At 48.7% G+C, this 23,403-nt stretch overlaps 1 protein-coding gene across 1 annotated transcript; it reads right to left on the minus strand.

Annotated features, from left to right (window-relative positions):
• Positions 1–2,249: 2,249 nt before the first annotated feature.
• Positions 2,250–9,109, minus strand: LOC140389198 (uncharacterized). The gene is made up of 4 exons (XM_072473367.1): positions 8,579–9,109; positions 4,851–5,210; positions 3,945–4,101; positions 2,250–3,857 (listed from the first exon to the last, which is right to left on the minus strand). The coding sequence occupies exons 1-4, from the start codon at positions 9,107–9,109 to the stop codon at positions 3,103–3,105; spliced, it is 1,803 nt and encodes a 600-aa protein (XP_072329468.1). The 3' UTR covers positions 2,250–3,102.
• Positions 9,110–23,403: the final 14,294 nt, after the last annotated feature.

The following is a 23,403-nucleotide window of genomic DNA, read 5'->3' on the forward strand; positions in this document are numbered from 1 at the left end:
TGAGCTAAACCAACCTCCGAAATAGTAATAATGTCCTTCAGATTGTTTACAATCAAATCAACCCCAGATGTTCTAATTCAGACTTTCTTTTTGATATTTTGTTTTTACTGCTAGCAGCAAAAGGACAGTTTCCAGAAGCAGAGGATGCCTCCTGTGAGATTAAACTTGCCACCACCATATGTGTTCAGTTATTTATCCTCCCACACCTCGTGGTGCCGAAGAGCAGACTTTCACCTGTTCCCAAACAAGGGTTTCCCTGGAAGAGGTCACTACTCTGTCACCAGAGGCCACTCAACACTGAGCATGTCTGACCAGGTGTCTCTCTCACTCTTACTACCAGCCATTGGTAGGTTAGAAGGATTTTCCAGGTTGATACTCAAATTGTTTGGCCCGGTTATGAATGCACCTTCCTTGACCATCGTCCTGGGGTGGCATTCGAACCCAGAGCTTCTGACTCAGACAGGGATGCTACCCACTGCACCACAAGACCACCTCAATCGGTGCTTTGTAGGATGGACCTGTCATTCATGACTTTATATTTTCCCAGAGATATGCACGTGAGCCGCCTCTCACTTTCCCATCATTTTAAAAGCATAAATGTCACACCGTCAACAAACTAAAATAAATATATTTATTAAGATGTAAGATTTTAGACAGAAGCAGAAAAAAATACTGCCAGAAACAAATGGGACTAAATAAACATTCCAGAGAATCAGGAAGATGGTGAATGTGCGCAGTGATGTCATTGACACAGGTGCAGAGGGTATCGGCAGGCTCAGCACAGCAGATTGACATAATTAGATTTCTGCGCAATCGCAGACCCGTACGTCTGCAGACGGGTATAGGTGACCATCTGTATTGGCAAGAGACAAGGTGTGAGAGAAAATAGTAGCGAGAACTCTCATGTGGAGCATAAGCAAAGTAGAAAAGATATGGCCGAATGGTCTGTTTTTAAAACTAGAATCAAATTAAAAAATGCTGGAAATATTTAGCAGATAGGTCATAGCTCACCTCCTCCGCTACCAGTTTACGGCCTCCTGCCGCTACTACCTCCACAAGCACACACAAACGTCCAAACCGATATCCCACAATCAAATGTCCCTTATTTTATTTGCTAAGAGATGGTCACTTTGGAGCCAATCTCCGAGTCTTTGTCACTTGCCGAGCAAGAGGAATTCCCCAAGCACACTTTTTGCCCCAAACACCGTGTTACTCCTGATGTCCCAGTAACAGAGTCACTTCACAAGCACTGCATCATTCTCCTCTCCCAATTACTTCTCTGTTCCTCCCACCCATCACTCTCCTGTGTCCCTCCCCCGACCCCTCCAGTGCATGTGCTGATCCCACCATTGCACATCATTGCTGCCTTGGATGCTTCTGCTTCTGATCAGCTGCCATACACGTCCAAGGCTACACATCCCACACATGTTGTCAGTTTGAAAGCCTTGGAGGAGGACATTTGCTATTCCCACACGAGAAATCTGTCAAACGTTCAACAGCGAAGGTGCAGTTTTGCAGAGATGGCATTCTGTAACACATTCACGAATGAATATTCAGTGAGTGATGGATGAAAATTCCTAAGAATTTCATCCCATAATATCCACACTAATGTTCAGGCAGTCTGCCTATCCTGTGGGGAATCAGGTGTGGAAATGCCCCTTATGCTGTGTGAGAAGATCCAGCTCAGAGACCTGTTTACTCGGTGCTTTGTGCTGAGTTGCTTGATTGGAGCAAACCTCAACCCAGGAGAAAGGGCCTGGAAGTTGGGACATTTGTTCCAGGGTGGTGGTGTACCCTGGGAGTCAGGCCGAGTGGCCCTGGAACGAAAGGATGCTGGGTGAGGTGGTGGGCTGAGTGGAAGGTCGGTGTTGGGAGTATCGGAGCTGTATCGAAACAAAGAACAGACATCACCCCCCCTCACATGCTCCCTACTTACCATCCATGTCAACCGATGCCCCAGAACCGCCCCAACACATGGTCCCTTCTACCTTCTGTCGCCCTATGGCCCCCGACCTTGAACCCGCTCCCCCTCCCCATGTGTTCCATGCCAACTTATGCATCCAACCACTCCCATGGCTCCTCATATCCTCTGTGGCAATTTGTCATTCACTCTGTGTAGCCCTTTGCCAACTTTATGCTAATTCAAACCAATCCATGCCTCCATCCATGGCCACAGCACCGCCAATATCAGCTCACTCAGTATCCAGAATGGGCAGAGCATGGTGAAGTTAAAATAAAATATCCAAGCGTCAACCATTCATTTATTTTTTTTAAAAACAATTAGTGCATTTACATTCCTTATCCATATTAATCAGTTGCATAATCCTGTCTAAAAAAAAACCATTGAAATTCATGGTCCCGTATCAAGTGTCCATAACCACTTGGAACTGAACTGTCAATCAAATGATACGGCAGGAATCTTACTGTGATAATGTATGATTAATCCAGCCAATCCATGAAGATGATGTCAAAGACAGAATGAATTGCAATTCTTTTTAACACTCCAGTTTCTTCAGAGTTCAAGGCTGGAGGTTTAAATGCCTTGATAGCTTGACATCTCCTTTTGACAGTTCATCTTGACACATCTGACAATTATTTTTGACAGTTCTTTTGAGTTCCAATGAATTTATGCACTTTTCATGTACATTAATTTCTATCTTCAGTAATATCAAAAGGGCCATATTCTCTACAAAAGGGTACCGCCAGCCATCCCCAAACAAATCCATGGAATTCAGACCTGCTCCTAACAGGTCTAATCTGTACGGGTCAGGTTTCAAGACACCTCTCACCCAAAACCGCACGAGTGGAAGCAGCTGCTGATTTCTATGGACAGTTGCCTCTGCGAAACGTTAAAATTCCGGCCTCACCCATTCCTCGTCCCTCAAAAATGGGAGATGCTGTGATCAGGAAGACAGGACTCAAGGATTCGAGCTTCATCCACCATTGTAGTCACGATCGAGATGCTCCATGTCATGGCAAATATCTTGAAAGAAAAATATGCCTCAGAAGAGGGAAATAATGCAGTCAAGGATACAACGTTGTTGGGAGTGACCCTAACGCCTTCTAAATATCTGCCGTCCCCGTGACATGAACTCTACTGTGTCAGGTGTGTCCAGCAGCAGATGTCTCTGCACTGGGCTGCTGGCCAGAAGGTGCAGGGGTTACAATCTGAGATAGAATCTGCCTCATTTCATTCAAAGTTTCATTGCTTCTTTGCAGAAGCTGACAAAGAACCTCATTCTGCTGGTGAACAATCTCACTGTCTCTTTGTAGATTCTGCTGAAGAATCTCATTGTCTTTTTGTAAATGCTGCTGAAAAATCTCATTGTCTCTCTGTAGATGCTGCTGAAGAATCTCATTGTTTCTTTGTAGATGTTGCTGAAGAATCTTATTATTTCTTTGTAGATGTTGCTGAAAGAAGTTAGCAGTGGCCCTTCGAACCTGTCCCTGATGTAAGCATGCAAGAGTTTTCAGATCATCTTCATTTTCTTCACCAGCAGCATGGGCCTGATGTTGTCCGTCTGCTTGAGGAGATGGTGGAGCTTCTGCTCCCAAAGCCGCAGGTTCCTCACCTCCAGAAGGTTCTGAGCGCTCTCCCTCCACCACAGCAGCCGGATCATCACAGGCTTCCTCTTTCACACAAGCCACAATATTTAACTTGAACTCACCAACATTACCCTCCAAATCAGACATCTTACCCTCCTGAAACTCCTCCCCCTCCTCCATTGCAGCTGCCATGCCACATTGCTGTGAGTTATTCACCTCTGTCCCATCCTCGTCAACCCTTTCAGGAATCTCGGACGCTGCTGCCAACTCTCCTCCATCACCATCTGATATTCCCATGAACACCTGTGTATCTGCCAGAGGAAGAAAATCACAATTATTATCTTTTGTCGCATAAATTAACTCTCCTGATGGTTTAAACACTCAGCTGCTGACATCACCTTCACTCATCCTCATGTTTGATCCACCATTGGTTATCGTGGGGTTGGAGAGGCCAAACAGCTTCCTCGTGAACTCCTCCTGTCCCGTCAGCTCCTGGAGGTACGGAACCCGCCCTCCAGTCAACGAGTGATCCTGGGCGTTATGGGCCAGTTTTACCTAAAGGAAGAAATGCAATTCAAAAAGAAATTATGGTCCAGACGTTGCTGTGCTATCTTGTGACACATTTTCCGAGTGTTGGAGACAGTTTTCAGCCTGCACCCAGTTTTCAGCCTACATCCAGGAGACTTCTGATTAGAGATCAATCTTATGACAAAGTCAGAGCCATCTCCAAGACATTTTACAAATCTTCACAAAATTGGTCAAAATAAATCCTGTGATTCTGTATTTTCAACTCAAAAACTCAGATTTAACATTTCAAAAATTAATATATAAATGTAGATTTATTATTCAGACATTGCCCTCTTCTCCACACAGGTAAACTTGTGCAGAAGCAGATATGCATATGTCTACTGATGTCTTCTTGTGATGTTTAGCAATCTCGTCCATGGTTAAATTGACCTTGAAATGATTGGAATGACGGTGGGAGATGTTGGAGACAGTCACTGCTGAGACAGACAGTGCTTTGGAAGGACAACTCCCCTGTGAGAGCACTGGAGGGTAAACAAAACAGCTAACTCTCAGTGTAAGGGAAGCAGGTGAGCCGCAGTGTGAATGTGTTGGGGTCTGTGGAGGTCTGATGACCGTGAGAATGATTTGTCGCACACTTCGCATGTGAATGGTTTGTCTCCTGTGTGAATGTGTTGCTCTGCGCAGAGGGAAGGTGACTTGGGAAAGATGTCACATACCGTACGTGTGAATATGTTGGTGTACGCGGACGCCAAGTCCAAGAATATATAGTCACATACCTTGCATGGTAAGGGCTTCTCTCCTGTGTGAATACGTTGGTGTTTACGGAGGGTCGATGACACTGAGAATGATTTGTCACACACCTCACACGTGAAGGGCTTCTCTCCTGTATGAACTCGTTGGTGGACACGGAGGGTAGATGGCCTTGAGAATGATTGGTCACAGATCTCGCACGTGAAGGGTTTCTCCCCAGTGTGAATGCGTTGGTGTTTATGGAGGGTCGATGACTGAGAGAATGATTTGTCACACACCTCACACCTGTAGGGCTTCTCTCCAGTGTGAACGCGTTGGTGTTCACGGAGGGTCGATGACGCTGAGAATGATTTGTCACACACCTCGCACCTGAAGGATTGCTTTACCTAAAGGAAGAAATAAAATGAAAAAGAAGTCAGGTTCCAGACTTTGCTGTTCTGACTTGTGCCACATTTTTTGACTGCTGGATACAGTTTTGAACCTGCACCCAGGGGAACTTATGATTAGAGATCAATCTTATGACAAACCAAAAAGAAAATGCTGGAAAATCTCAGCAGGTCTGGCAGCATCTGTAGGGAGAACATAGAACATAGAAAATACAGCACAGAACAGGTCCTTCGGCCCACGATGTTGTGCCGAACCTTTGTCCTGGATTAATCATAGATTATCATTGAATTTACAGTGCAGAAGGAGGCCATTCGGCCCTTTGAGTCTGCACCGGCTCTTGGAAAGAGCACCATACCCAAACCCAACACCTCCACCCAACACCAAGGGCAATTTGGACATTAAGGGCAATTTATCATTGGCCAATTCACCTAACCCGTACATCTTTGGACTGTGGGAGGAAACTGGAGCACCCGGAGGAAACCCACGCAGACACGGGGAGGACGTGCAGACTCCGCACAGACAGTGACCCAAGCCGGAATCGAACCTGGGACCCTGGAGCTGTGAAGCAATTGTGCTATCCACAATGCTAACGTGCTGCCCTTGAGAACAAATAAATCTACACTATATCTTTTTACCGTAATCCATGTACCTATCCAATAGCTGCTTGAAGGTCCCTAATGTTTCCGACTCAACTACTTCCACAGGCAGTGCATTCCATGCCCCCACTACTCTCTGGGTAAAGAACCTACCTCTGATATCCCTCCGATATCTTCCACCTTTCACCTTAAATTTATGTCCCTTTGTAATGGTTTGTTCCACCCGGGGAAAAAGTCTCTGACTGTCTACTCTATCTATTCCCCTGATCATCTTATAAACCTCTATCAAGTCGCCCCTCATCCTTCTCCGTTCTAATGAGAAAAGGCCTAGCACCCTCAACCTTTCCTCGTAAGACCTACTCTCCATTCCAGGCAACATCCTGGTAAATCTTCTTTGCACCTTTTCCAAAGCTTCCACATCCTTCCTAAAATGAGGCGACCAGAACTGTACACAGTACTCCAAATGTGGCCTTACCAAAGTTTTGTACAGCTGCATCATCACCTCACGGCTCTTAAATTCAATCCCTCTGTTAATGAACGCGAGCACACCATAGGCCTTCTTCACAGCTCTATCCATTTGAGTGGCAACTTTCAAAGATGTATGAACATAGACCCCAAGATCTCTTTGCTCCTCCACATTGCCAAGAACTCTACCGTTAACCCTGTATTCCGCATTCATATTTGTCCTTCCAAAATGGACAACCTCACACTTTTCAGGGTTAAACGCCATCTGCCACTTCTCAGCCCAGCTCTGCATCCTATCTATGTCTCTTTGCAGCCGACAACAGCCCTCCTTACTATCCACAACTCCACCAATCTTCGTATCGTCTGTAAATTTACTGACCCACCCTTCAACTCCCTCATCCAAGTCATTAATGAAAATCACAAACAGCAGAGGACCCAGAACTGATCCCTGCGGTACGCCACTGGTAACTGGGCTCCAGGCTGAATATTTGCCATCCACCACCACTCTCTGACTTCTATCGGTTAGCCAGTTCGTTATCCAACTGGCCAAATTTCCCACTATCCCATGCCTCCTTACTTTCTGCATAAGCCTACCATGGGGAACTTTATCAAATGCCTTACTAAAATCCATGTACACTACATCCACTGCTTTACCTTCATCCACATGCTTGGTCACCTCCTCAAAGAATTCAATAAGATTTGTAAGGCAAGACGTACCCCTCACAAATCCGTGCTGACTATCCCTAATCAAGCAGTGTCTTTCCAGATGCTCAGAAATCCTATCCTTCAGTACCCTTTCCATTACTTTGCCTACCACCGAAGTAAGACTAACTGGCCTATAATTCCCAGGGTTATCCCTAGTCCCTTTTTTGAACAGGGGCACGACATTCGCCACTCTCCAATCCCCTGGTACCACCCCTGTTGACAGTGAGGACGAAAAGATCATTGCCAACGGCTCTGCAATTTCATCTCTTGCTTCCCATAGAATCCTTGGATATATCCCGTCAGGCCCTCAAGTTTTTCAAAATGCCCAACACATCTTCCTTCCTAACAAGTATTTCCTCGAGCTTACCAATCTGTTTCACACTGTCCTCTCCAACAATATCGCCCCTCTCATTTGTAAATACAGAAGAAAAGTACTCGTTCAAGACCTCTCCTATCTCTTCAGACTCAATACACAATCTCCCGCTACTGTCCTTGATCGGACCTACCCTCGCTCTAGTCATTCTCATATTTCTCACATATGTGTAAAAGGCCTTGGGGTTTTCCTTGATCCTACCCGCCAAAGATTGTTCATGCCCTCTCTTAGCTCTCCTAATCCCTTTCTTCAGTTCCCTCCTGGCTATCTTGTATCCCTCCAATGCCCTGTCTGAACCTTGTTTCCTCAACCTTACATAAGTCACCTTTTTCCTCTTAACAAGACATTCAACCTCTCTTGTCAACCATGGTTCCCTCACTCGACCATCTCTTCCCTGCCTGACAGGGACATACATATCAAGGACACGTAGCACCTGTTCCTTGAACAAGTTCCACATTTCAGCACCCCGTCATATTCACAGCCGAACCTTCAGAAAGGTTGGTTCTGAGAGAAAATGTTTTGAGTCCAGATGACAAAAGTCAGAGCTATCTTCAAGAAAGCTACATTTTAAAACACCTCATAAAATTAAGGAAACATCATGTGATCTTTCTGTATTTTCAACTCAAAAGCTAGGATTTAAAGGTTCAAAAATTAACATACATATATATAATATTCAGACATTGCCCTCTTGACCCTTGCAGGTAAACTTCTGCATAAGCAGGACCATCTATATATATTGGTGACGTTTGGCGATCTGGTCAACGGTCAAATTAACCTTCTTGAAATGATTGGGCTTATGTTGGAAGAGGTTGGAGACAGACACTGCTGAGACAGATAATGCTTTGGAAGGACAGTTGCCCTGTGTGAGCACTGGAGGGTAAACAACACAGAAAACTCTCAGGGTAAGGGAAGCAGGTGAGCCGCAGTGTGAATGTGCTGGTGAAAGCTGCAGGTGTGAATGTGCTGGTGTCTGTGAAGGTCTGATAACTGTGAGAAACGTTTGTCTCACACATCAACATGGATGGTTTCTGACCAGTGAGTGCAGAGGGCTGATTAATCCGAGAATGATTTGTAACAATCCATATATGTGAATAGTTTGCCTCCTGTATGAATGTGTTGCTGTGCACAGAGGAAAGATAACTGAGGGAGTGATTTGTCCCATTCTGTATATGTGAATATGACGGGGTGCGCAGGAAGTCAGTGGGTCCAAGAATAATTTGTCACCTACCTTGCATGGAAAGAGTTTCTCCACTGTGTGAGCACGCTGGTGTTTACGGAGGGTCGATGCTTGCGAGAATGATTTGCCACACACCTCACATGCGAAGAGTTTCTCACTTGTGTGAATGCGTTGGTGATTGCGAAGGTGCGATGACCATGAGAATGATTTGTCACACATTTTGCACGTGAAGGGTTTCTCCCCGGTGTGAAGGTGCTGGTGTTGACGGAGGGTCGATAACACTGAGAATGATTTGTCACACACCTCGCAAGCGAAGGGTTTCTCTCCTGTGTGAATGCGTCGATGCTGACGGAGGTTCGATGATTGTGAGAAGGACTTGTCACAAACATCACACCTGAATGGCTTCTCACCTGCGTGTATACGTCGGTGCTGATGGAGGTTCGATGATTGTGAGAAGGACTTGTCACAAACATCACACCTGAATGGTTTCTCCCCTGTGTGAATCATCCGGTGCGTCAGGAGGTTGGTAGACGTCACAAAACTTTTATCACAGACATCACACCTGAATCGTTTCTCTTCCATGTGGATGCTCTTGTGGTAACAGTAGTTGTGACAAATGCACCTCAGAAGCCTGTGGATTCTCTGACATAAGCTTTACACTTGTGCGAATGAGTCAGTGGTTAAGTGGCTTGATAAATGATTGAAGCTCTCACCACACTTGGAGCCCACTCATACTTCTTCCCTGACCGATCACCCACAGCCGAACCTTCAGAAAGGTTGGTTCTGATGGAAGGTTCCACACCACTGACCAGTTTCAGATCTGATGATGTGTCAAAGCTCCCTTGACCCGACTGATTTCCAGGTGATGCTTTCACTGCCCAACCTTCTCTGTGTTGAGCAACGTTGTGAAGGGACTGGATGTCTTTCCACAGATGTGCAGTTGCTCCTTGGATGATCGTCAGGATTTATCTGTGGTGTCTATCCTCTCTGTATTCTCTGGTGCAGTAGTGCAATCTTTCTGTAAAACAGGAAGAGGAAACTTGATTATCTCCAACTCCCTCTCCTCCTTTGCTGAAGGGGCTGACTCCTCAGTTAGAGACTGTTCCACAGTGAGTGTCAGTCTGCTATTACCCTGAGTGGGAGACCTGATGCAAGTCCTGTCTTTTTCCTCACTTGACACTCCCTCTCTTTCCAGCAGGGACACTAACAACGTGGCCACTTTCTTTCTTTTGCCCTGGCCCCATCTTCCCAGGTACTGTGAGAGCAACACAAAAGACACTCAGGCGGAGCGTAAAATGGCCTCAATTCACTTGAGTCGAATTGTACTTAAGACCGGTTTTATCCTTCGATTGTGTGTTTGATATAAACATAGACCATACAGTGCAGAAGGAGGCCATTCAGTCCATCGAGTCTCCACCGACCCACTTAAGCCCTCACTTCCACCCTATCCCCGTAACCCAACAACCCCTCCTAACATTTTTGGGCACTAAGGGCAATTTATCATGGCCAATCCACCTAATCTGCACATCTTTGGACTATGGGAGGAGTACCCGAGGAGTACTAGAGCACCCGGAGTAAACCCACGCAGACACGTGGAGAACGTGCAGACTGCACAGACAGTGACCCAGCAGGGAATCGAACCTGGGACCCTGGCGCTGTGAAGCCACAGTGGTATCCACTTGTGCTACCGTGCTGCCCCAAAAAACACTCAGAAAACTGTTAATTCAATGGAGATTTTAGTAGGGCTCGGGGGATGGCGATCTTGGTGGGAAAGCGAGTGAGGTTCCAGATGGAGAAGGTTGTGGTGGATCAGGGGGACAGGTACGTGATCATAGTGGGTGCACTGGAGGGGAGGTTGGTGGGCACATTTGCGCTCAATAGGAATTATTCGTGAAGATAACGTTGGCTGCCATTCCAAATCTGGATACCCATGAGTTGATTTGGGGGCAGATTGGAACACAATGTCCCATGCCCATCTTCTGTTTGCATTGGCTATAGAGCCCTTGGCCATTGCACTGAGGAGCTCAGAGTTGTGAAAGGGGATAGTGGGGGGGGGGGGTGAAGCATAGGGTGTCTTGTAATATATTTTGGAGCGGTCTCCTCGTGGGGGACATAATGGGTGTGCTTCGAAGATTTGGAACGTTCTCTGGGTATGAGCTGGATTTGGGGAAAAGTGAGTATTTTGTGGTTTCCTCTCCAGGTGCAGGAGCTGGTGTGTGTGGGGCGCATGGCTGCCATTCTGTCTGGCAGCGTCTCACTTTAGGTATCTGGGGGTGCAGGTGGCCTGGGATTGGGCAGGCTTTCGGAAGTTTAATTTCTCCAGCTTCGTGGGGAGGGTGAAGGCTGATTTATTGAGGTGAAATAATCTTCCACTATCGTTGGTGGGCCGGGTACAGGCAGTGAAGATGAATATTTTAATGTGATTCTTATTTTTGTTTCAGTGCCTGCCGGTCTTTTTGCCTAAGGCGCTTTTCAAGGAGGGGATAGGCTGATCTCATTTTTTTGTCTGGGTGGGGAAGGTGGCCAGGGTAAGGGAGGTGGTGGGGCAGGTGCAGGGGAGGGGGCGTTCGGCCTCTCAAATCTGATGTACTATTTTTGCGCGGCGAATGCAGAGAACGTTCAGGGCTGGGATAGGTGGGGGCTTTGTGGGTTTGGATGGAGGCAGGCCCATGTAGGGGGTTGGGATTTCGGGCACTGGCAACAGCAACGCCCCGAAGGCTCTGGGGAAGTATTTGGTGATTCCATTAGCGGAGGCAGTTTCAACAACATTTTAGGTTGGGGGCAGGGTTGGGGGGGGAAGCCGATCAGAGGAAATCAGAGGTTTGAGCTGGGGACAATGGATGCGAGGTTCCGAGGATGGGAGAGAAGAAGGGGATTACGGAGATGAAGGATTTGCTTTTGGGAGGGCGGTTTGAGAGCTTGGAGCAGTTGAATAAGAAATTTAGGTTGACGCAGGGAGCGGGGACTGAAGAGTTTCCGGTACGTGCTGGTGCGGGACTTTATGAAGAAGACCTTCCTGATAGCATCCGCCTCTTCGTTGCTGGAGGGGTGCTGTCGTCGAGACGAGGGGTCGTCTGGCGATTTATGGGAGGATTTTGGAGGAGCGTAAGGTCTCTATGGAGGGGGTTAAGGTGAAGTGGGAGGATTAGCTGGGGCAGTGCTGGAGGAGGGATTGTGGTGTGAGATGCTGCGGAAGGTGAATGTCTCGACTTTGGGTGCAAGGCTGGGGCTGATACAGCTGAAGGTGGTGTAAAGGGCACAACGCTGACAAAGTCAAGGATGAGCCGGCTGTTTGAGAGGGTGGAGGATGTTTGTGAGCGATGTGGGAGGGGTCCTGCAAACCATGTGCATACGTCCTGGTTCTGCCCGAAACTAGAAATGATTTGGAGGACAGTATTCAGCACCATCTCGGGGGATTTGCATGTGGATGTGGAGCCTGGTCCCCTGGAAGCCATATTTGGGTTGTTGGACTGGCCGAATGTTGCAGACGGATGCGGGGGCAGATGTCTTAGCCTTCGCCTCGCTGAGTGCTCACAGGCGGGTCTTATTGGGGTGGAGCTTCCCCACCCTGTGCCTCGGCGTGGCGGGAGGACCTATTGGAGTTTCTAGCCCTGGAGAAGATGACCTTTACTCAAAATGGGGTGGGTGATGGATTCAACAAGACTTGGGGTTGGTTCATTTTCTATTTTGGAGAGTTAGTTACCACTGACTGTTGAGGAAAGGGTGGGGGATTTAATGTATCGGGTCTGTTTTGTTCCTGTTGTAAATTGTAAAAGTTTTGAAAATTTGAAATAAAAGTACTTTTTAAAAATTCATCAAAGATTTGGAAATTTCTACGGCTGATTTGCCAAATTTTTTAAGAAAACACATTGGAAGTGCTGGAAGCCAAGGAAAATATTTCTTCAGTGTAGCTGATTGAAGGGTTCTAGTTTATCCTGGGAAATTAGATACACTGCACTCACTCAGACTGCACACCCAAAATTCAGCTCTCAGACACAGCACTGGGCAAAACTATCAAATCCAAGCCCAGGCTTTTTGGGAAAGGCCGAGGCCTTCAGGTAAAACCTTCAAAGAAGACATTTCAATAAATGTGTGTCTACCTCTCCCAGATAATCACACCTCATCTTCTCATATTCAGGAATAACCCTTCAACAAAACTCAGCCTGTAAATCAGAAGGGAAATGCTTCCAATAAACACACTCAATATCCAACACACAGCCAATCACACAGCTCAGCACAAAGCACCGAGTAAACAGGTCTCTGAGCTGGATCTTGTCACACAGCATAAGGGGCATTTCCACACCTGGTTGCCCACAGGATAGTCAGACTGCCTGAACATTAGTGTGGATATTGTGCAATGTAATTCTTCTAAATTCTGCTCCTTCACTCACCATCTCCTGACTTGGTTTGGAGTCCCTACAGGAAGTGAAGCAGCTGTGGTAGAGGAAGAGGAGAGAATGGGCAGAGTGGGTGGGCTCTCTGATTGACGTCTCTCACAGACAATCCAAATATTTCTGCAGTAACAGGAGTTTCCTGAAGTTTGGGAAACTGACCGGGAAAACGGAGGCGACTTTGAGCAGCAGCTCAGGTGGGGATTTAAACTTGTCATTGTCCCATCTGAATAAAACCTCACTTATTGCAGCTGCTTCTCAGTTTCCCTGGTTTGACAAGATTTCCAGTGTGGGAACAGCATTCTTCATCCTCGGAGGCTTTCAAACTAACATCAGTGTGGGATGTGTAGCCTCCGATGTGTTTGACAGTAGATCAGAAGAGGAAGACCCACAGCATCCAAGGCAGCGATTTTGTGCAGTGGTGGGATCAACACATATACAGGAGAGATACAGACTCAGGAGAGAGGTTGGAAACAGGAGTGTGGTGAATGTATTATACCAATAATCCACCATTGTATTTGTATCTGTGCTGTGCTGTTGCCCTTGTGGGCTTCTCCTATGGGCCATTGTATGGCATTATCCATGGGGAAACATGGTGGGGCCTGTATGGGCTCCGCCCATGGCTCCTCCCCTTGAAGGGAGGTATAAAGAGCAGTCGACCTGTCCGCAGTTCTCAGTGTTGGCTCAGTGTTCTAAGTTGATTAAAGCCACGGTTTACTTCTACTCATGTCTCGAGTAAATTGATGGCCGCATCAATTTAATCAACTTAAACCCAACTATGGAATTGGCCCTCAAACCTGACCGACTGGAACTCGATCCGCAGGCTGCGGAGGCAAAATAAATTTTTTCGTACTGGCTCCGCTGCTTCAAGGCCTATCTCGCAGCCTTCTCCACGCCTTCCGTCACCGACGAACAGAAGCTGAGCCTCCTCCACGCACGGGTGAGCCATCGAATCTCTGTTCAACTCGACGGGGCCCTACGCAGACGCCCTCGCGATGCTCGAACGCCTCTATGTACAGCCCATGAACGAGGTCTACGCGCAACACATCCTCACCACTAAATGCCAGCGCTCCGGGGAATCGCTAGAAGACTACCTATGCGACCTCAAAGTCCTCGCACGCAGCTGCAACTTCCAGGCCGTTACAGCCATTCAACATATGGAACTCGCCGTCCGAGACGTCTACGTGGCGGGAGTCCAGTCCAACTATGTGAGACAGCGCCTACTCGAAAAGGGGGCCCTGGACCTGGATCAGACGGGAAAGTTAGCCTCCTCTCTGGAGAAAGTTGCTTTCCAGAGCCTTAACGCGTTCCCGGCTGACCAAGCGACCCCCTCCTGGACCCCCGATCAAAGACTACCCCAGGCCTGTGCCGTGCGGCCGCCCGCCCATCATGGGGGGCTAACCTGCTATTTCTGTGGCCAGTCCCAACACCCCCGGCAGCACTGCCCGGCCCGTAACTCGAACTGCAGCAGCTGCGGGAGAAAAGGACATTTCGCCAAAGTTTGCCGGGCCAGGTCCAAGAACTCTAACTCACAGGCCCGATCCTCAGACTCACAGGCCCGCAGACCCCGCAGTGTGGCAGCGTATCTGCTGACTCCGCCCCCTGCAGACGCGTCATCAGCCTCGTGCTATCCGTGGGGGCAGCCATCTTCCAGCCCTCTTAGCACATGCGACTCACGGGGGCCGCCATCTTGCCCATCCTTCCCCACATGGCCGGCTGCATGCTTTCCATGGGGGGGGCGCCATCTTGGACGACATCTTCCTCACCGCCCGCCACGCTCGACCAACGGGGGCCGCCATCTTGGCCGCCATCTGCAACGCCGCTCGACGTGTACGATCAACAAGGGCAGCCATCGCGGAGCCACCCCAGCACCTCCGACCACATCGACTACCCACAACTCAGCACGGTCACCCTGGACCAGTCGCGACCCAAGCACCTCCAGAGCTCTATGATAACCGTCCGGGTAAACGGGCACGAGACGCCTTGCCATTTCGACTCCGGGAGCACCGAGAGCTTCATTCACCCGGACATGGTAAGACGCTGCTCACTCACAATTTTTCCGGCGCACCAAACCATCTTCCTCGCTCTGGGTCGCACTCGGTGCAAATCCAAGGGTGCACTACCGCAACCCTAGCAATACAGGGCGCCGAGTACGCCAATTTTAAATTATATGTACTCCCAGACCTCTGTGCTCCTCTTCTATTGGGACTAGATTTCCAATGCAACCTCAGGAGCCTAACCCTGAAGTTCGGGGGACCCCTACCCCCACTCATCATATGCAGCCTCGCGACCCTAAAAGTCGACCCTCCCCCACTCTTCGCAAATCTCACCGCTGACTGCAAACCAGTCGCTACCAGAAGCAGGCGGTATAGCATATAGGACAGGACTTTTATCAGGTCCGAGGTCCAGCGACTCTTGCGGGAGGGAGTCATCGAGGCCAGCAATAGCCCCTGGAGAGCTCAGCTGGTGGTCGTCAAGACCAGGGAAAAGAACCGGGTGGTTGTAGATTACAGCCAAACGATAAACCGGTACACGCAACTCGATGCATACCCCCTTCCCCGGATTGCAGACATGATAAACCAGATCGCACACTACCGGGTGTTCGCCACGGTGGATCTGAAGTCTGCATACCACCAGCTCCCAATCCGCCCGGAGGTCCGCCACTACACGACTTTTGAGGCAGACGGCCGCCTTTTCCACTTCCTCCGGGTCCCCTTTGGCGTCACGAATGGGGTTTCGGTGTTCCAGAGAAAAATGGACCGAATGGTGGACCAGTACGGGCTGCGGGCCACATTTCCGTACTTGGACAATGTCACCATCTGCGGCCATGATCAGCAGGACCACGACACCAACCTCCACAGATTTCTCCAAACCGCCCAAACCCTAAACCTCACATACAACAAGGAGAAATGCGTTTTCCGCACAATCAGACTAGCCATCCTCGGCTACGTCGTGGAAAACGGGGTTCTAGGACCCGACCCTGACCGTATGCGCCCCCCTCCTGCAACTTCCCCTCCCCCACTGCCCCAAGGCCCTGAAGAGGTGCCTCGGGTTCTTTTCATATTATGCCCAGTGGGTCCCCAACTATGCGGACAAAGCCCGCCCACTAATCAAGGCCACCATCTTCCCACTGGCAATTGAGGCCCACCAGGCCTTCAGCTGCATCAAGGCGGACATCGCCAAAGCCTCAATGCGCGCGGTGGACGAGTCCTTCCCCTTCCAGGTGGAGAGCGACGCATCAGAGGTCGCTTTCGCCGCTACCCTCAATCAAGCAGGCAGACCGGTAGCATTTTTTTCGCGCACCCTCACCACCTCCGAAATTCAGCACTCCTCAGGCGAGAAGGAGGCCCAAGCCATCATGGAAGCCGTACGGCACTGGAGGCACTACCTCGCTGGTAGGAGGTTTACCCTCGTCACCGACCAACGATCAGTAGCCTTCATGTTCGACAATACGCAGCGGGGCAAAATCAAGAACGATAAGATCTTGAGGTGGAGAATCGAACTCTCCACCTATAATTATGATATCGTCCTGGGAAGCTCAACGAGCCCCCAGATGCCCTGTCCCGCGGCACATGCGCCAGCGCACAAGATGACCGACTACGGGATATCCACGATGACCTCTGCCACCCGGGGGTCACCCGGCTTATCCACTGTATCAAGGCCCGCAACCTGCCCTACTCCACTGAGGTCAGAGCCATGACCAGGGACTGCCAGATCTGTGCGGAATGTAAACCGCACTTCTATCGACCAGATAAGGTCCACCTGGTAAAGGACCTGATAAAAGTCCTGTCCTATATGCGCCTCAGTATCGATTTCAAAGGGCCCCTCCCCTCCAATAACCGCAATACATATTTCCTCAATATTATTGATGAGTTCTCCCGCTTCCCCTTTGCAATCCCTTGCCCCGACATGACCACGTCCATTGTCATTAAAGCCCTACATACTGTCTTCACCCTGTTTGGTTTCCCCAATTATGTCCACAGTGACCAAGGCTCATCGTTCATGAGCGACGAACTGCATCAGTACCTGCTCAGTAAGGGCATTGCCTCGAGCAGGACTACCAGTTTTAACCCCAGGGGAAACGGACAGGTGGAGAGGGAGAACGCGACGGTCTGGAAGACCGTCCTACTGACCCTGCGGTCCAGGAATCTCCCTGGCAGGAGGTCCTCCCCGATGCGCTCCACTCTATTAGGTCCCGACTTTGCACGGCCACAAACGAGACCCCTCATGACCGCCTATTTGTTTTCCCTAGGAGATCCACCTCAGGGGGCCTCGCTTCCGTCCTGGGCCCGTCCTACTCAGAAAACACGTCAGGAGCCATAAGTCCGATCCTCTGGTAAAGAGGGTCCAGCTCCTACACTCCAACCCCCAGCACGCTTATATCGAACACCCCGATGGCCGACAGGATATGGTCTCCCTCCGGGACCTGGCGCCTGCAGATTCCACCACCACCGCCCCTCCACCATATCCCGCCCAACCTACCATGACCAGCGCCCCCGCCCCTATATGACTCCCGCGCTCCCTCCCGCCCAACATCCCCCTTCACCGATCCACAGGAATGAAGCTCCAGAAGAGACGCTCCTGGAGTCCACGTCTGTACCCGCACCGGCGCCCTCACTACCGATGCCAGCATGGACACGCTCGACACCCGGGCCAGCAACAACGCCAACGCTTCGGCGATCACAGCGCACAATCCGTGCACCGGACCTGCTGAACTTATGAACCCGTAACCCCCGCCGGTCTTCATTTTTTTAACAGGGGGTGAATGTGGTGAGTGTATTATGCCAATAATCCATCATTGTATTTGTATCTGTGCTGTTGCCCTTGTATTTGTATCTGTGCTATGCTGTTGCCCTTGTGGGCTCCTCCTATGGGCCATTGTATGACATTATCCATAGGGAAACATGTTGGGGCCTGTATGGGCTCTGCCTATGGCTCCTCCCCTTGAAGGGAGGTATAAAGAGCAGTCGACCTGTAGGTGGTTCTCAGTATTGGTCCAGTCGCAGGCAGGCACTGTTCTAAGTTGATTAAAGCCACGGTTTACTTCTACTCCCGTCTCGAATGAATTGATGGTCGCATCAGGGTGACTCTGTTCCTGCCTCCTATTCCATCAGAGGATCCACACTGGGGACTAACTATTCAGATGTGAGGCTTACAATGAACTTTCATGATATCTTTAATCCACCTGGGACCAGAGTATCCACGTGTGAGAAACTCTTCAGGTGCAATATTTGAGACAAGCTTTTAACCCAGCTCTGCGATTTCCTGAAGCACCAGCAGATTCACACTGAGAGAAAACATTCAGGTGTGAGGTGTGTGACAAGGATATCACTTGGTCAGAATAACCACCGTCTACAGCCTTGCTCCCAAAATTAACTTTCTTCCATTCCTTCCTGGTCAAACTCAGCATTTCTTGCTCATCCCGAATTGCCTTTGAGTAGATAGTGTTAACTGCCACCTCGAACATCTGCATTTCCCATGATTCACCTCATAGTTACCTCTCTCAAAAGGCCACTATTAACGAGGAGAGCCAACCCCGGATCAGCTGTGTCAATTTGGCCATTGACAAACTACAGCAGCAGTTTAACTGCAGCAGTTTGGACTGCAGAGGATACCCAGGTGGTTAGTAATGAGCATCAAATGTTGCCTTTCACCAGGAAGTAAAGGTAATTTTGAGATCAAGGATGGACAAAGTGGATGAAGGAGTAGTTAAACCAGATTGATGACCACAGAAGCATTGTGGTGACTGGAGGGTCAAAGGGCAGAGAGTTGGCAATTAGAAAAAGCTGTCCAACTGACCTGGGTGAAGAGTGTGTTCCAGAAATGGAAACTGATGGAAACTCCATGGACCCACATCACCACTGGAGCTCTGCAACCATGCATGGGTTTGTATGATGGAAAGAGGCTGCATCCTGTGTCTCAAATGTTCGGTGTCATTTCTGACCATCGGAATTGAGAACCAGACCAAAGAACAGGGATTTTAAACAAACTTCTGTCTTAAGTATTCAGAGAGATTTTCCCCTGATGTGAGTGTGTGTTAGTAAAGTGAGCCAGCTCTCAGGAGTGGGTATGGGATAGAATCAGATGCTGCGTTAGTTGTTGATGTGAATTATAGACAGATCCTCTTGAAGGAACAGGTGTTTGACTAATACCATGGGTAATGTTTGTACTCTCCTGTCTGGGAGGGCTACTATCCTGAGTATGGTGAGGGAGTAGAGGTGAGCCTCTACAAAGCTGGGTTCCCTCAGTCCATCATAGCTTGATGTAATAACTGTAATATGTTCACCTTACACTCTTCCAGGGCATGTTCTGGGGAAGATCTTGCGTCATTTTGAAATGCTTTGTTATTTTGGTAGGTTCAAAGTTTGGTGTAAACTGTACATTTTATTATTGTTTACCCAATCTTTTGTCACTTGCTCCACAGATGTACAGCTCACAAACCCACACTATTGACTTGTTTGTTTGCTATTTTCGCAATCTTTTGTAAAAATTAATAATTCACAATAAAATCAGCATTTTTTGCTTAATCCAAATAATCTGTTTTGTCAGCGTGGTGTGTTTCTATTCACTGAAACACTCGGGAGCCTACAGCGAATCCTGTACATAATATGTTGGTCAATGTCACTTGTGGGCTGGTGTACTTTCACCATCACAGAAAATACTGGACAATTTCAGCAGGTCTGACAGCATCTGTGGAGAGAGAAGAGATGCTGTCAGACCTGCTGAGATTGTCCAGTATCTTCTGTCTATGTTTCAGATTCCAGCATCCACAGTAATTTGCTTTTATACTTTCTACATCAATTGGTTTTGAATTTCTAGTTCACAGGAAGCATAATAATCGAGGAATACTTGAGACTTCCAGCGGATTCCATGGAGTGAGTGGTTGCACATTTGGTGGCTCCCGCTCAAGGTGGACTGTGTTGGTCCTTCCACATGTATGGGGTTTGTTTTGAGGGGAAAAGGTGTGTGAGTGCCCAGGGAAGGTAATACTTCTCTGGTGAGTCTAGCGTATGGATCAGAAGTGCCACAAGAAAGAGAGAGGAATTACTTTTCAGAGAATTTACAGTGCAGAAGGAGACCATTCGGTCCATCGAGTCTGCACCGGTTCTTGGAAAGAGCACCCTACCCAAGGTCCACACATCCACTCTATCCCCATAACCCAGTAACCCCACCCAACACTAAGGGCAATTTTGGACACTAAGGGCTATTTAGCATGGCCAATCCACCTAACCTGCATATCTTTGGAGTGTGTGAGGAAACCGGAGCACCCAGAGGAAACCCACGCACACACGGGGAGAATGTGCAGACTCCACACAGAGTGACCCAAGCCGGGAATCGAACCTGGGACCCTGGAGCTGTGAAGCAATTGTGCTATCCACAATGTTACGTGCTACCCAAAATGGTTAGCACTGCTGCCTCACGGCACCGAAGACCCGGGTTTGAACCTGGTCCGGGTCACTCCCCATGTGGAATTTGCAAATTCTCCCCGTGTTTGCGTGGGTTTCACCCCTGATGTGTTGAGTGCTCTGGATCCGTGGGACACACACAGGCCAGCAACACTTAAAATAGTACAACACTATTTTATTAAGTTAGAAACTGTTGAACATACTTTCACTGTGGATTAACACGATGTGAGATTAAACTAAAGACCTGTGCCTGTCCTAACCAGTCTATGCACTCAGCACATGGTGAAGATCTGTGCTGTGAGCTGTAAGCTCTGTCCTTCTGAGAGGCTGCATCCCGAATGAGCGGGAAAACTGATGCCCTCTGTCTATATAATGAGTGTGCTCTAACTGGTGATTGGCTGCGGTGTTGCGTGTGTTGATTGGTCTTGCAGTGTGTCCATCAGTGTGTGTGTCTGTACCATGATATACTGGTGTATATTATGACAACCCCCACAACCCAAAGATGTGCAGGGTAGGTGGATTGGCCATGCTAAATTGCCCCGTAATTGGAAAAAATGAATTGGGTACTCTAAATTTTTAAAAACAGAGAATGAGAGAGCAACTGGGGAAAGAAGGTTTTCGTGGTGCGCCACAGGTGAAGATGACGGAAGGCAAGGTGGCAGAGCTGCCCACCCAGTGGTTGATGGAGCAGCTGATGGAGTTTTTGAATGGAAAGTTCCAGCAGCAGAGGAAATAGACTTTGGAAGACCTGGCTCAGAGCTGCGATTGAGAGAGTGAGGCATAGGTTGGAGGCTCAGGGGCTGACGATTCAGAAGATGGAGGAGCCAGTGAGGAAGCAGAAGCAGTGGATGGCCTTGTTGGAGACTGAGTTGGTAATGGTTTTGGACAGCCGGAAGAGGCTGAGAGAAGTTAGAGAAGCTGGAGAACTGCTCCAGGAGGCAGAATCTGAGGATCATTGGGATGCCTGAAGGCATCGAGGGGGCGGAGGCCCCCAAGTATGTGGCGAGAATGCTGGAGAAGTTGATGGGGGAGGGGGCCTTTGGCCGGCCCCTCGAGATGGATCGGGCGCAAAGGATGCTGAGGAGGAGGCTGCAGGTGGGGGAGCTGCTGAGGGCGTTGTTGGTGCGGCTGCATCGATTCTTGGACAAAGAAAAGATTTTGAAATGGGCGAGGCAAACCGGGAGGTGCACCTGGGAAGGGAATGAGCTGCAGGTATACCAGTACCTGGGTTCAGAGTTGGCGAAGAGGAGGGCTATTTTCAACCAGATAAAAGCTGCCCTAATTAAGGAGGGGTGAAGTTTGGGGTTTTAAACCCTGCCCACTTGTGGGTGACACATCAGAAACAGAAGTTTTATTTTAACTCGCCAGAGGAGATGGACTCTTATGAGGGACCATGGACTAGGAGGAGTGTGACAACACTGAATTTTAGTGAGGAGCTTTGCGTTCATTGTAAAATGTACGGGGTGGGGAGTTTGGGATGGGTTTCGACGGGCAAGCGGCAATGGTGAGTGTGCCTTTTGTTTTTTTTTGTTTCTGGGCGGTTTGGTGGACTGAGGGTGGCGGGGCGGCATAGGGACGGACTGGAGGGCTGAGCTGAAGTTAAAGGCCTTGGGCTGGACCGTCATGCTATCTGGATGGGCTAGTTGGGAGTGAAGTGGGGCATTGTCAGGAGGAAGGTATGGGGAGAGGGGGTTGGATTTGTGTATAAGAGGGGAGGGGGAGGGTTGCTGACATGAGTGTGGGTGATGTGGCACAATTGGGAAGGGAGAGATTGAGGCGGGCATCCAAGGGCGGGCCAGGAGCTAGCTCAAAGAAGGGTATGGTTGATCGGCAGGGATGGAGAGCAGGGATACTTTGACCAGGCTGGTCACGTGGAACGGAGAGGGTTGAATGGGCCAGTTAAATGATTGCAATCTGAGAAGGTTGAAGGCGGACGTGGTGTTTTCACAGGAGCCACATTTGAAATTGGGGGATCAGTTAATAAGAACATAAGAACTAGGAGCAGGAGTAGGCCATCTGGCCCCTCGAGCCTGCTCCACCATTCAATGAGATCATGGCTGATCTTTTGTGGACTCAGCTCCACTTTCCGGCCCGAACACCATAACCCTTAATCCCTTTATTCTTCAAAAAACGATCTATCTTTATCTTAAAAACATTTAATGAAGGAGCCTCGACTGCTTCACTGGGCAAGGAATTCCATAGATTCACAACCCTTTGGGTGAAGAAGTTCCTCCTAATCTCAGTCCTAAATCTACTTCCCCTTATTTTGAGGCTATGCCCCCTAGTTCTGCTTTCACCCACCAGTGGAAACAACCTGCCCGCATCTATCCTATCTCGTCCCTCCATAATCTTATATGTTTCTATAAGATCCCCCTCATCCTTCTAAATTCCAACGAGTACAGTCCCAGTCTACTCAACCTCTCCTCATAATCCAACCCCTTCAGCTCTGGGATTAACCTAGTGAATCTCCTCTGCACACCCTCCAGTGCCAGTACGTCCTTTCTCAAGTAAGGAGACCAAAACTGAACACAATACTCCAGGTGTGGCCTCACTAACACCTTATACAATTGCAGCAGAACCTCCCTAGTCTTAAACTCCATCCCTCTAGCAATGAAGGACAAAATTCCATTCGCCTTCTTAATCACCTGTTGCACCTGTAAACCAACTTTTTGCGACTCATGCACGAGCACACCCAGGTCTCTCTGCACAGCAGCATGTTTTAATATTTTATCATTTAAATAATAATCCTTTTTGCTGTTTTTCCTACCAAAATGGATAATCTCACATTTGTCAACATTGTATTCCATCTGCCAGACCCTAGCCCATTCACTTAGCCTATCCAAATCCCTCTGCAGACTTCCAGTATCCTCTGCACTTTTTGCTTTACCACTTATCTTAGTGTCGTCTGCAAACTTGGACACATTGCCCTTGGTCCCCAACTCCAAATCATCTATGTAAATTGTGAACAGTTGTGGGCCCAACACTGATCCCTGAGGGACACCACTAGCTACTGATTGCTAACCAGAGAAACACCCATTTATCCCCACTCTTTGCTTTCTATTAATTAACCAATCCTCTA

The sequence above is a fragment of the Scyliorhinus torazame genome, chromosome 14 (genome assembly GCF_047496885.1).
Source record: "Scyliorhinus torazame isolate Kashiwa2021f chromosome 14, sScyTor2.1, whole genome shotgun sequence".
In the NCBI taxonomy this organism is placed as follows: Eukaryota; Metazoa; Chordata; class Chondrichthyes; order Carcharhiniformes; family Scyliorhinidae; genus Scyliorhinus; species Scyliorhinus torazame.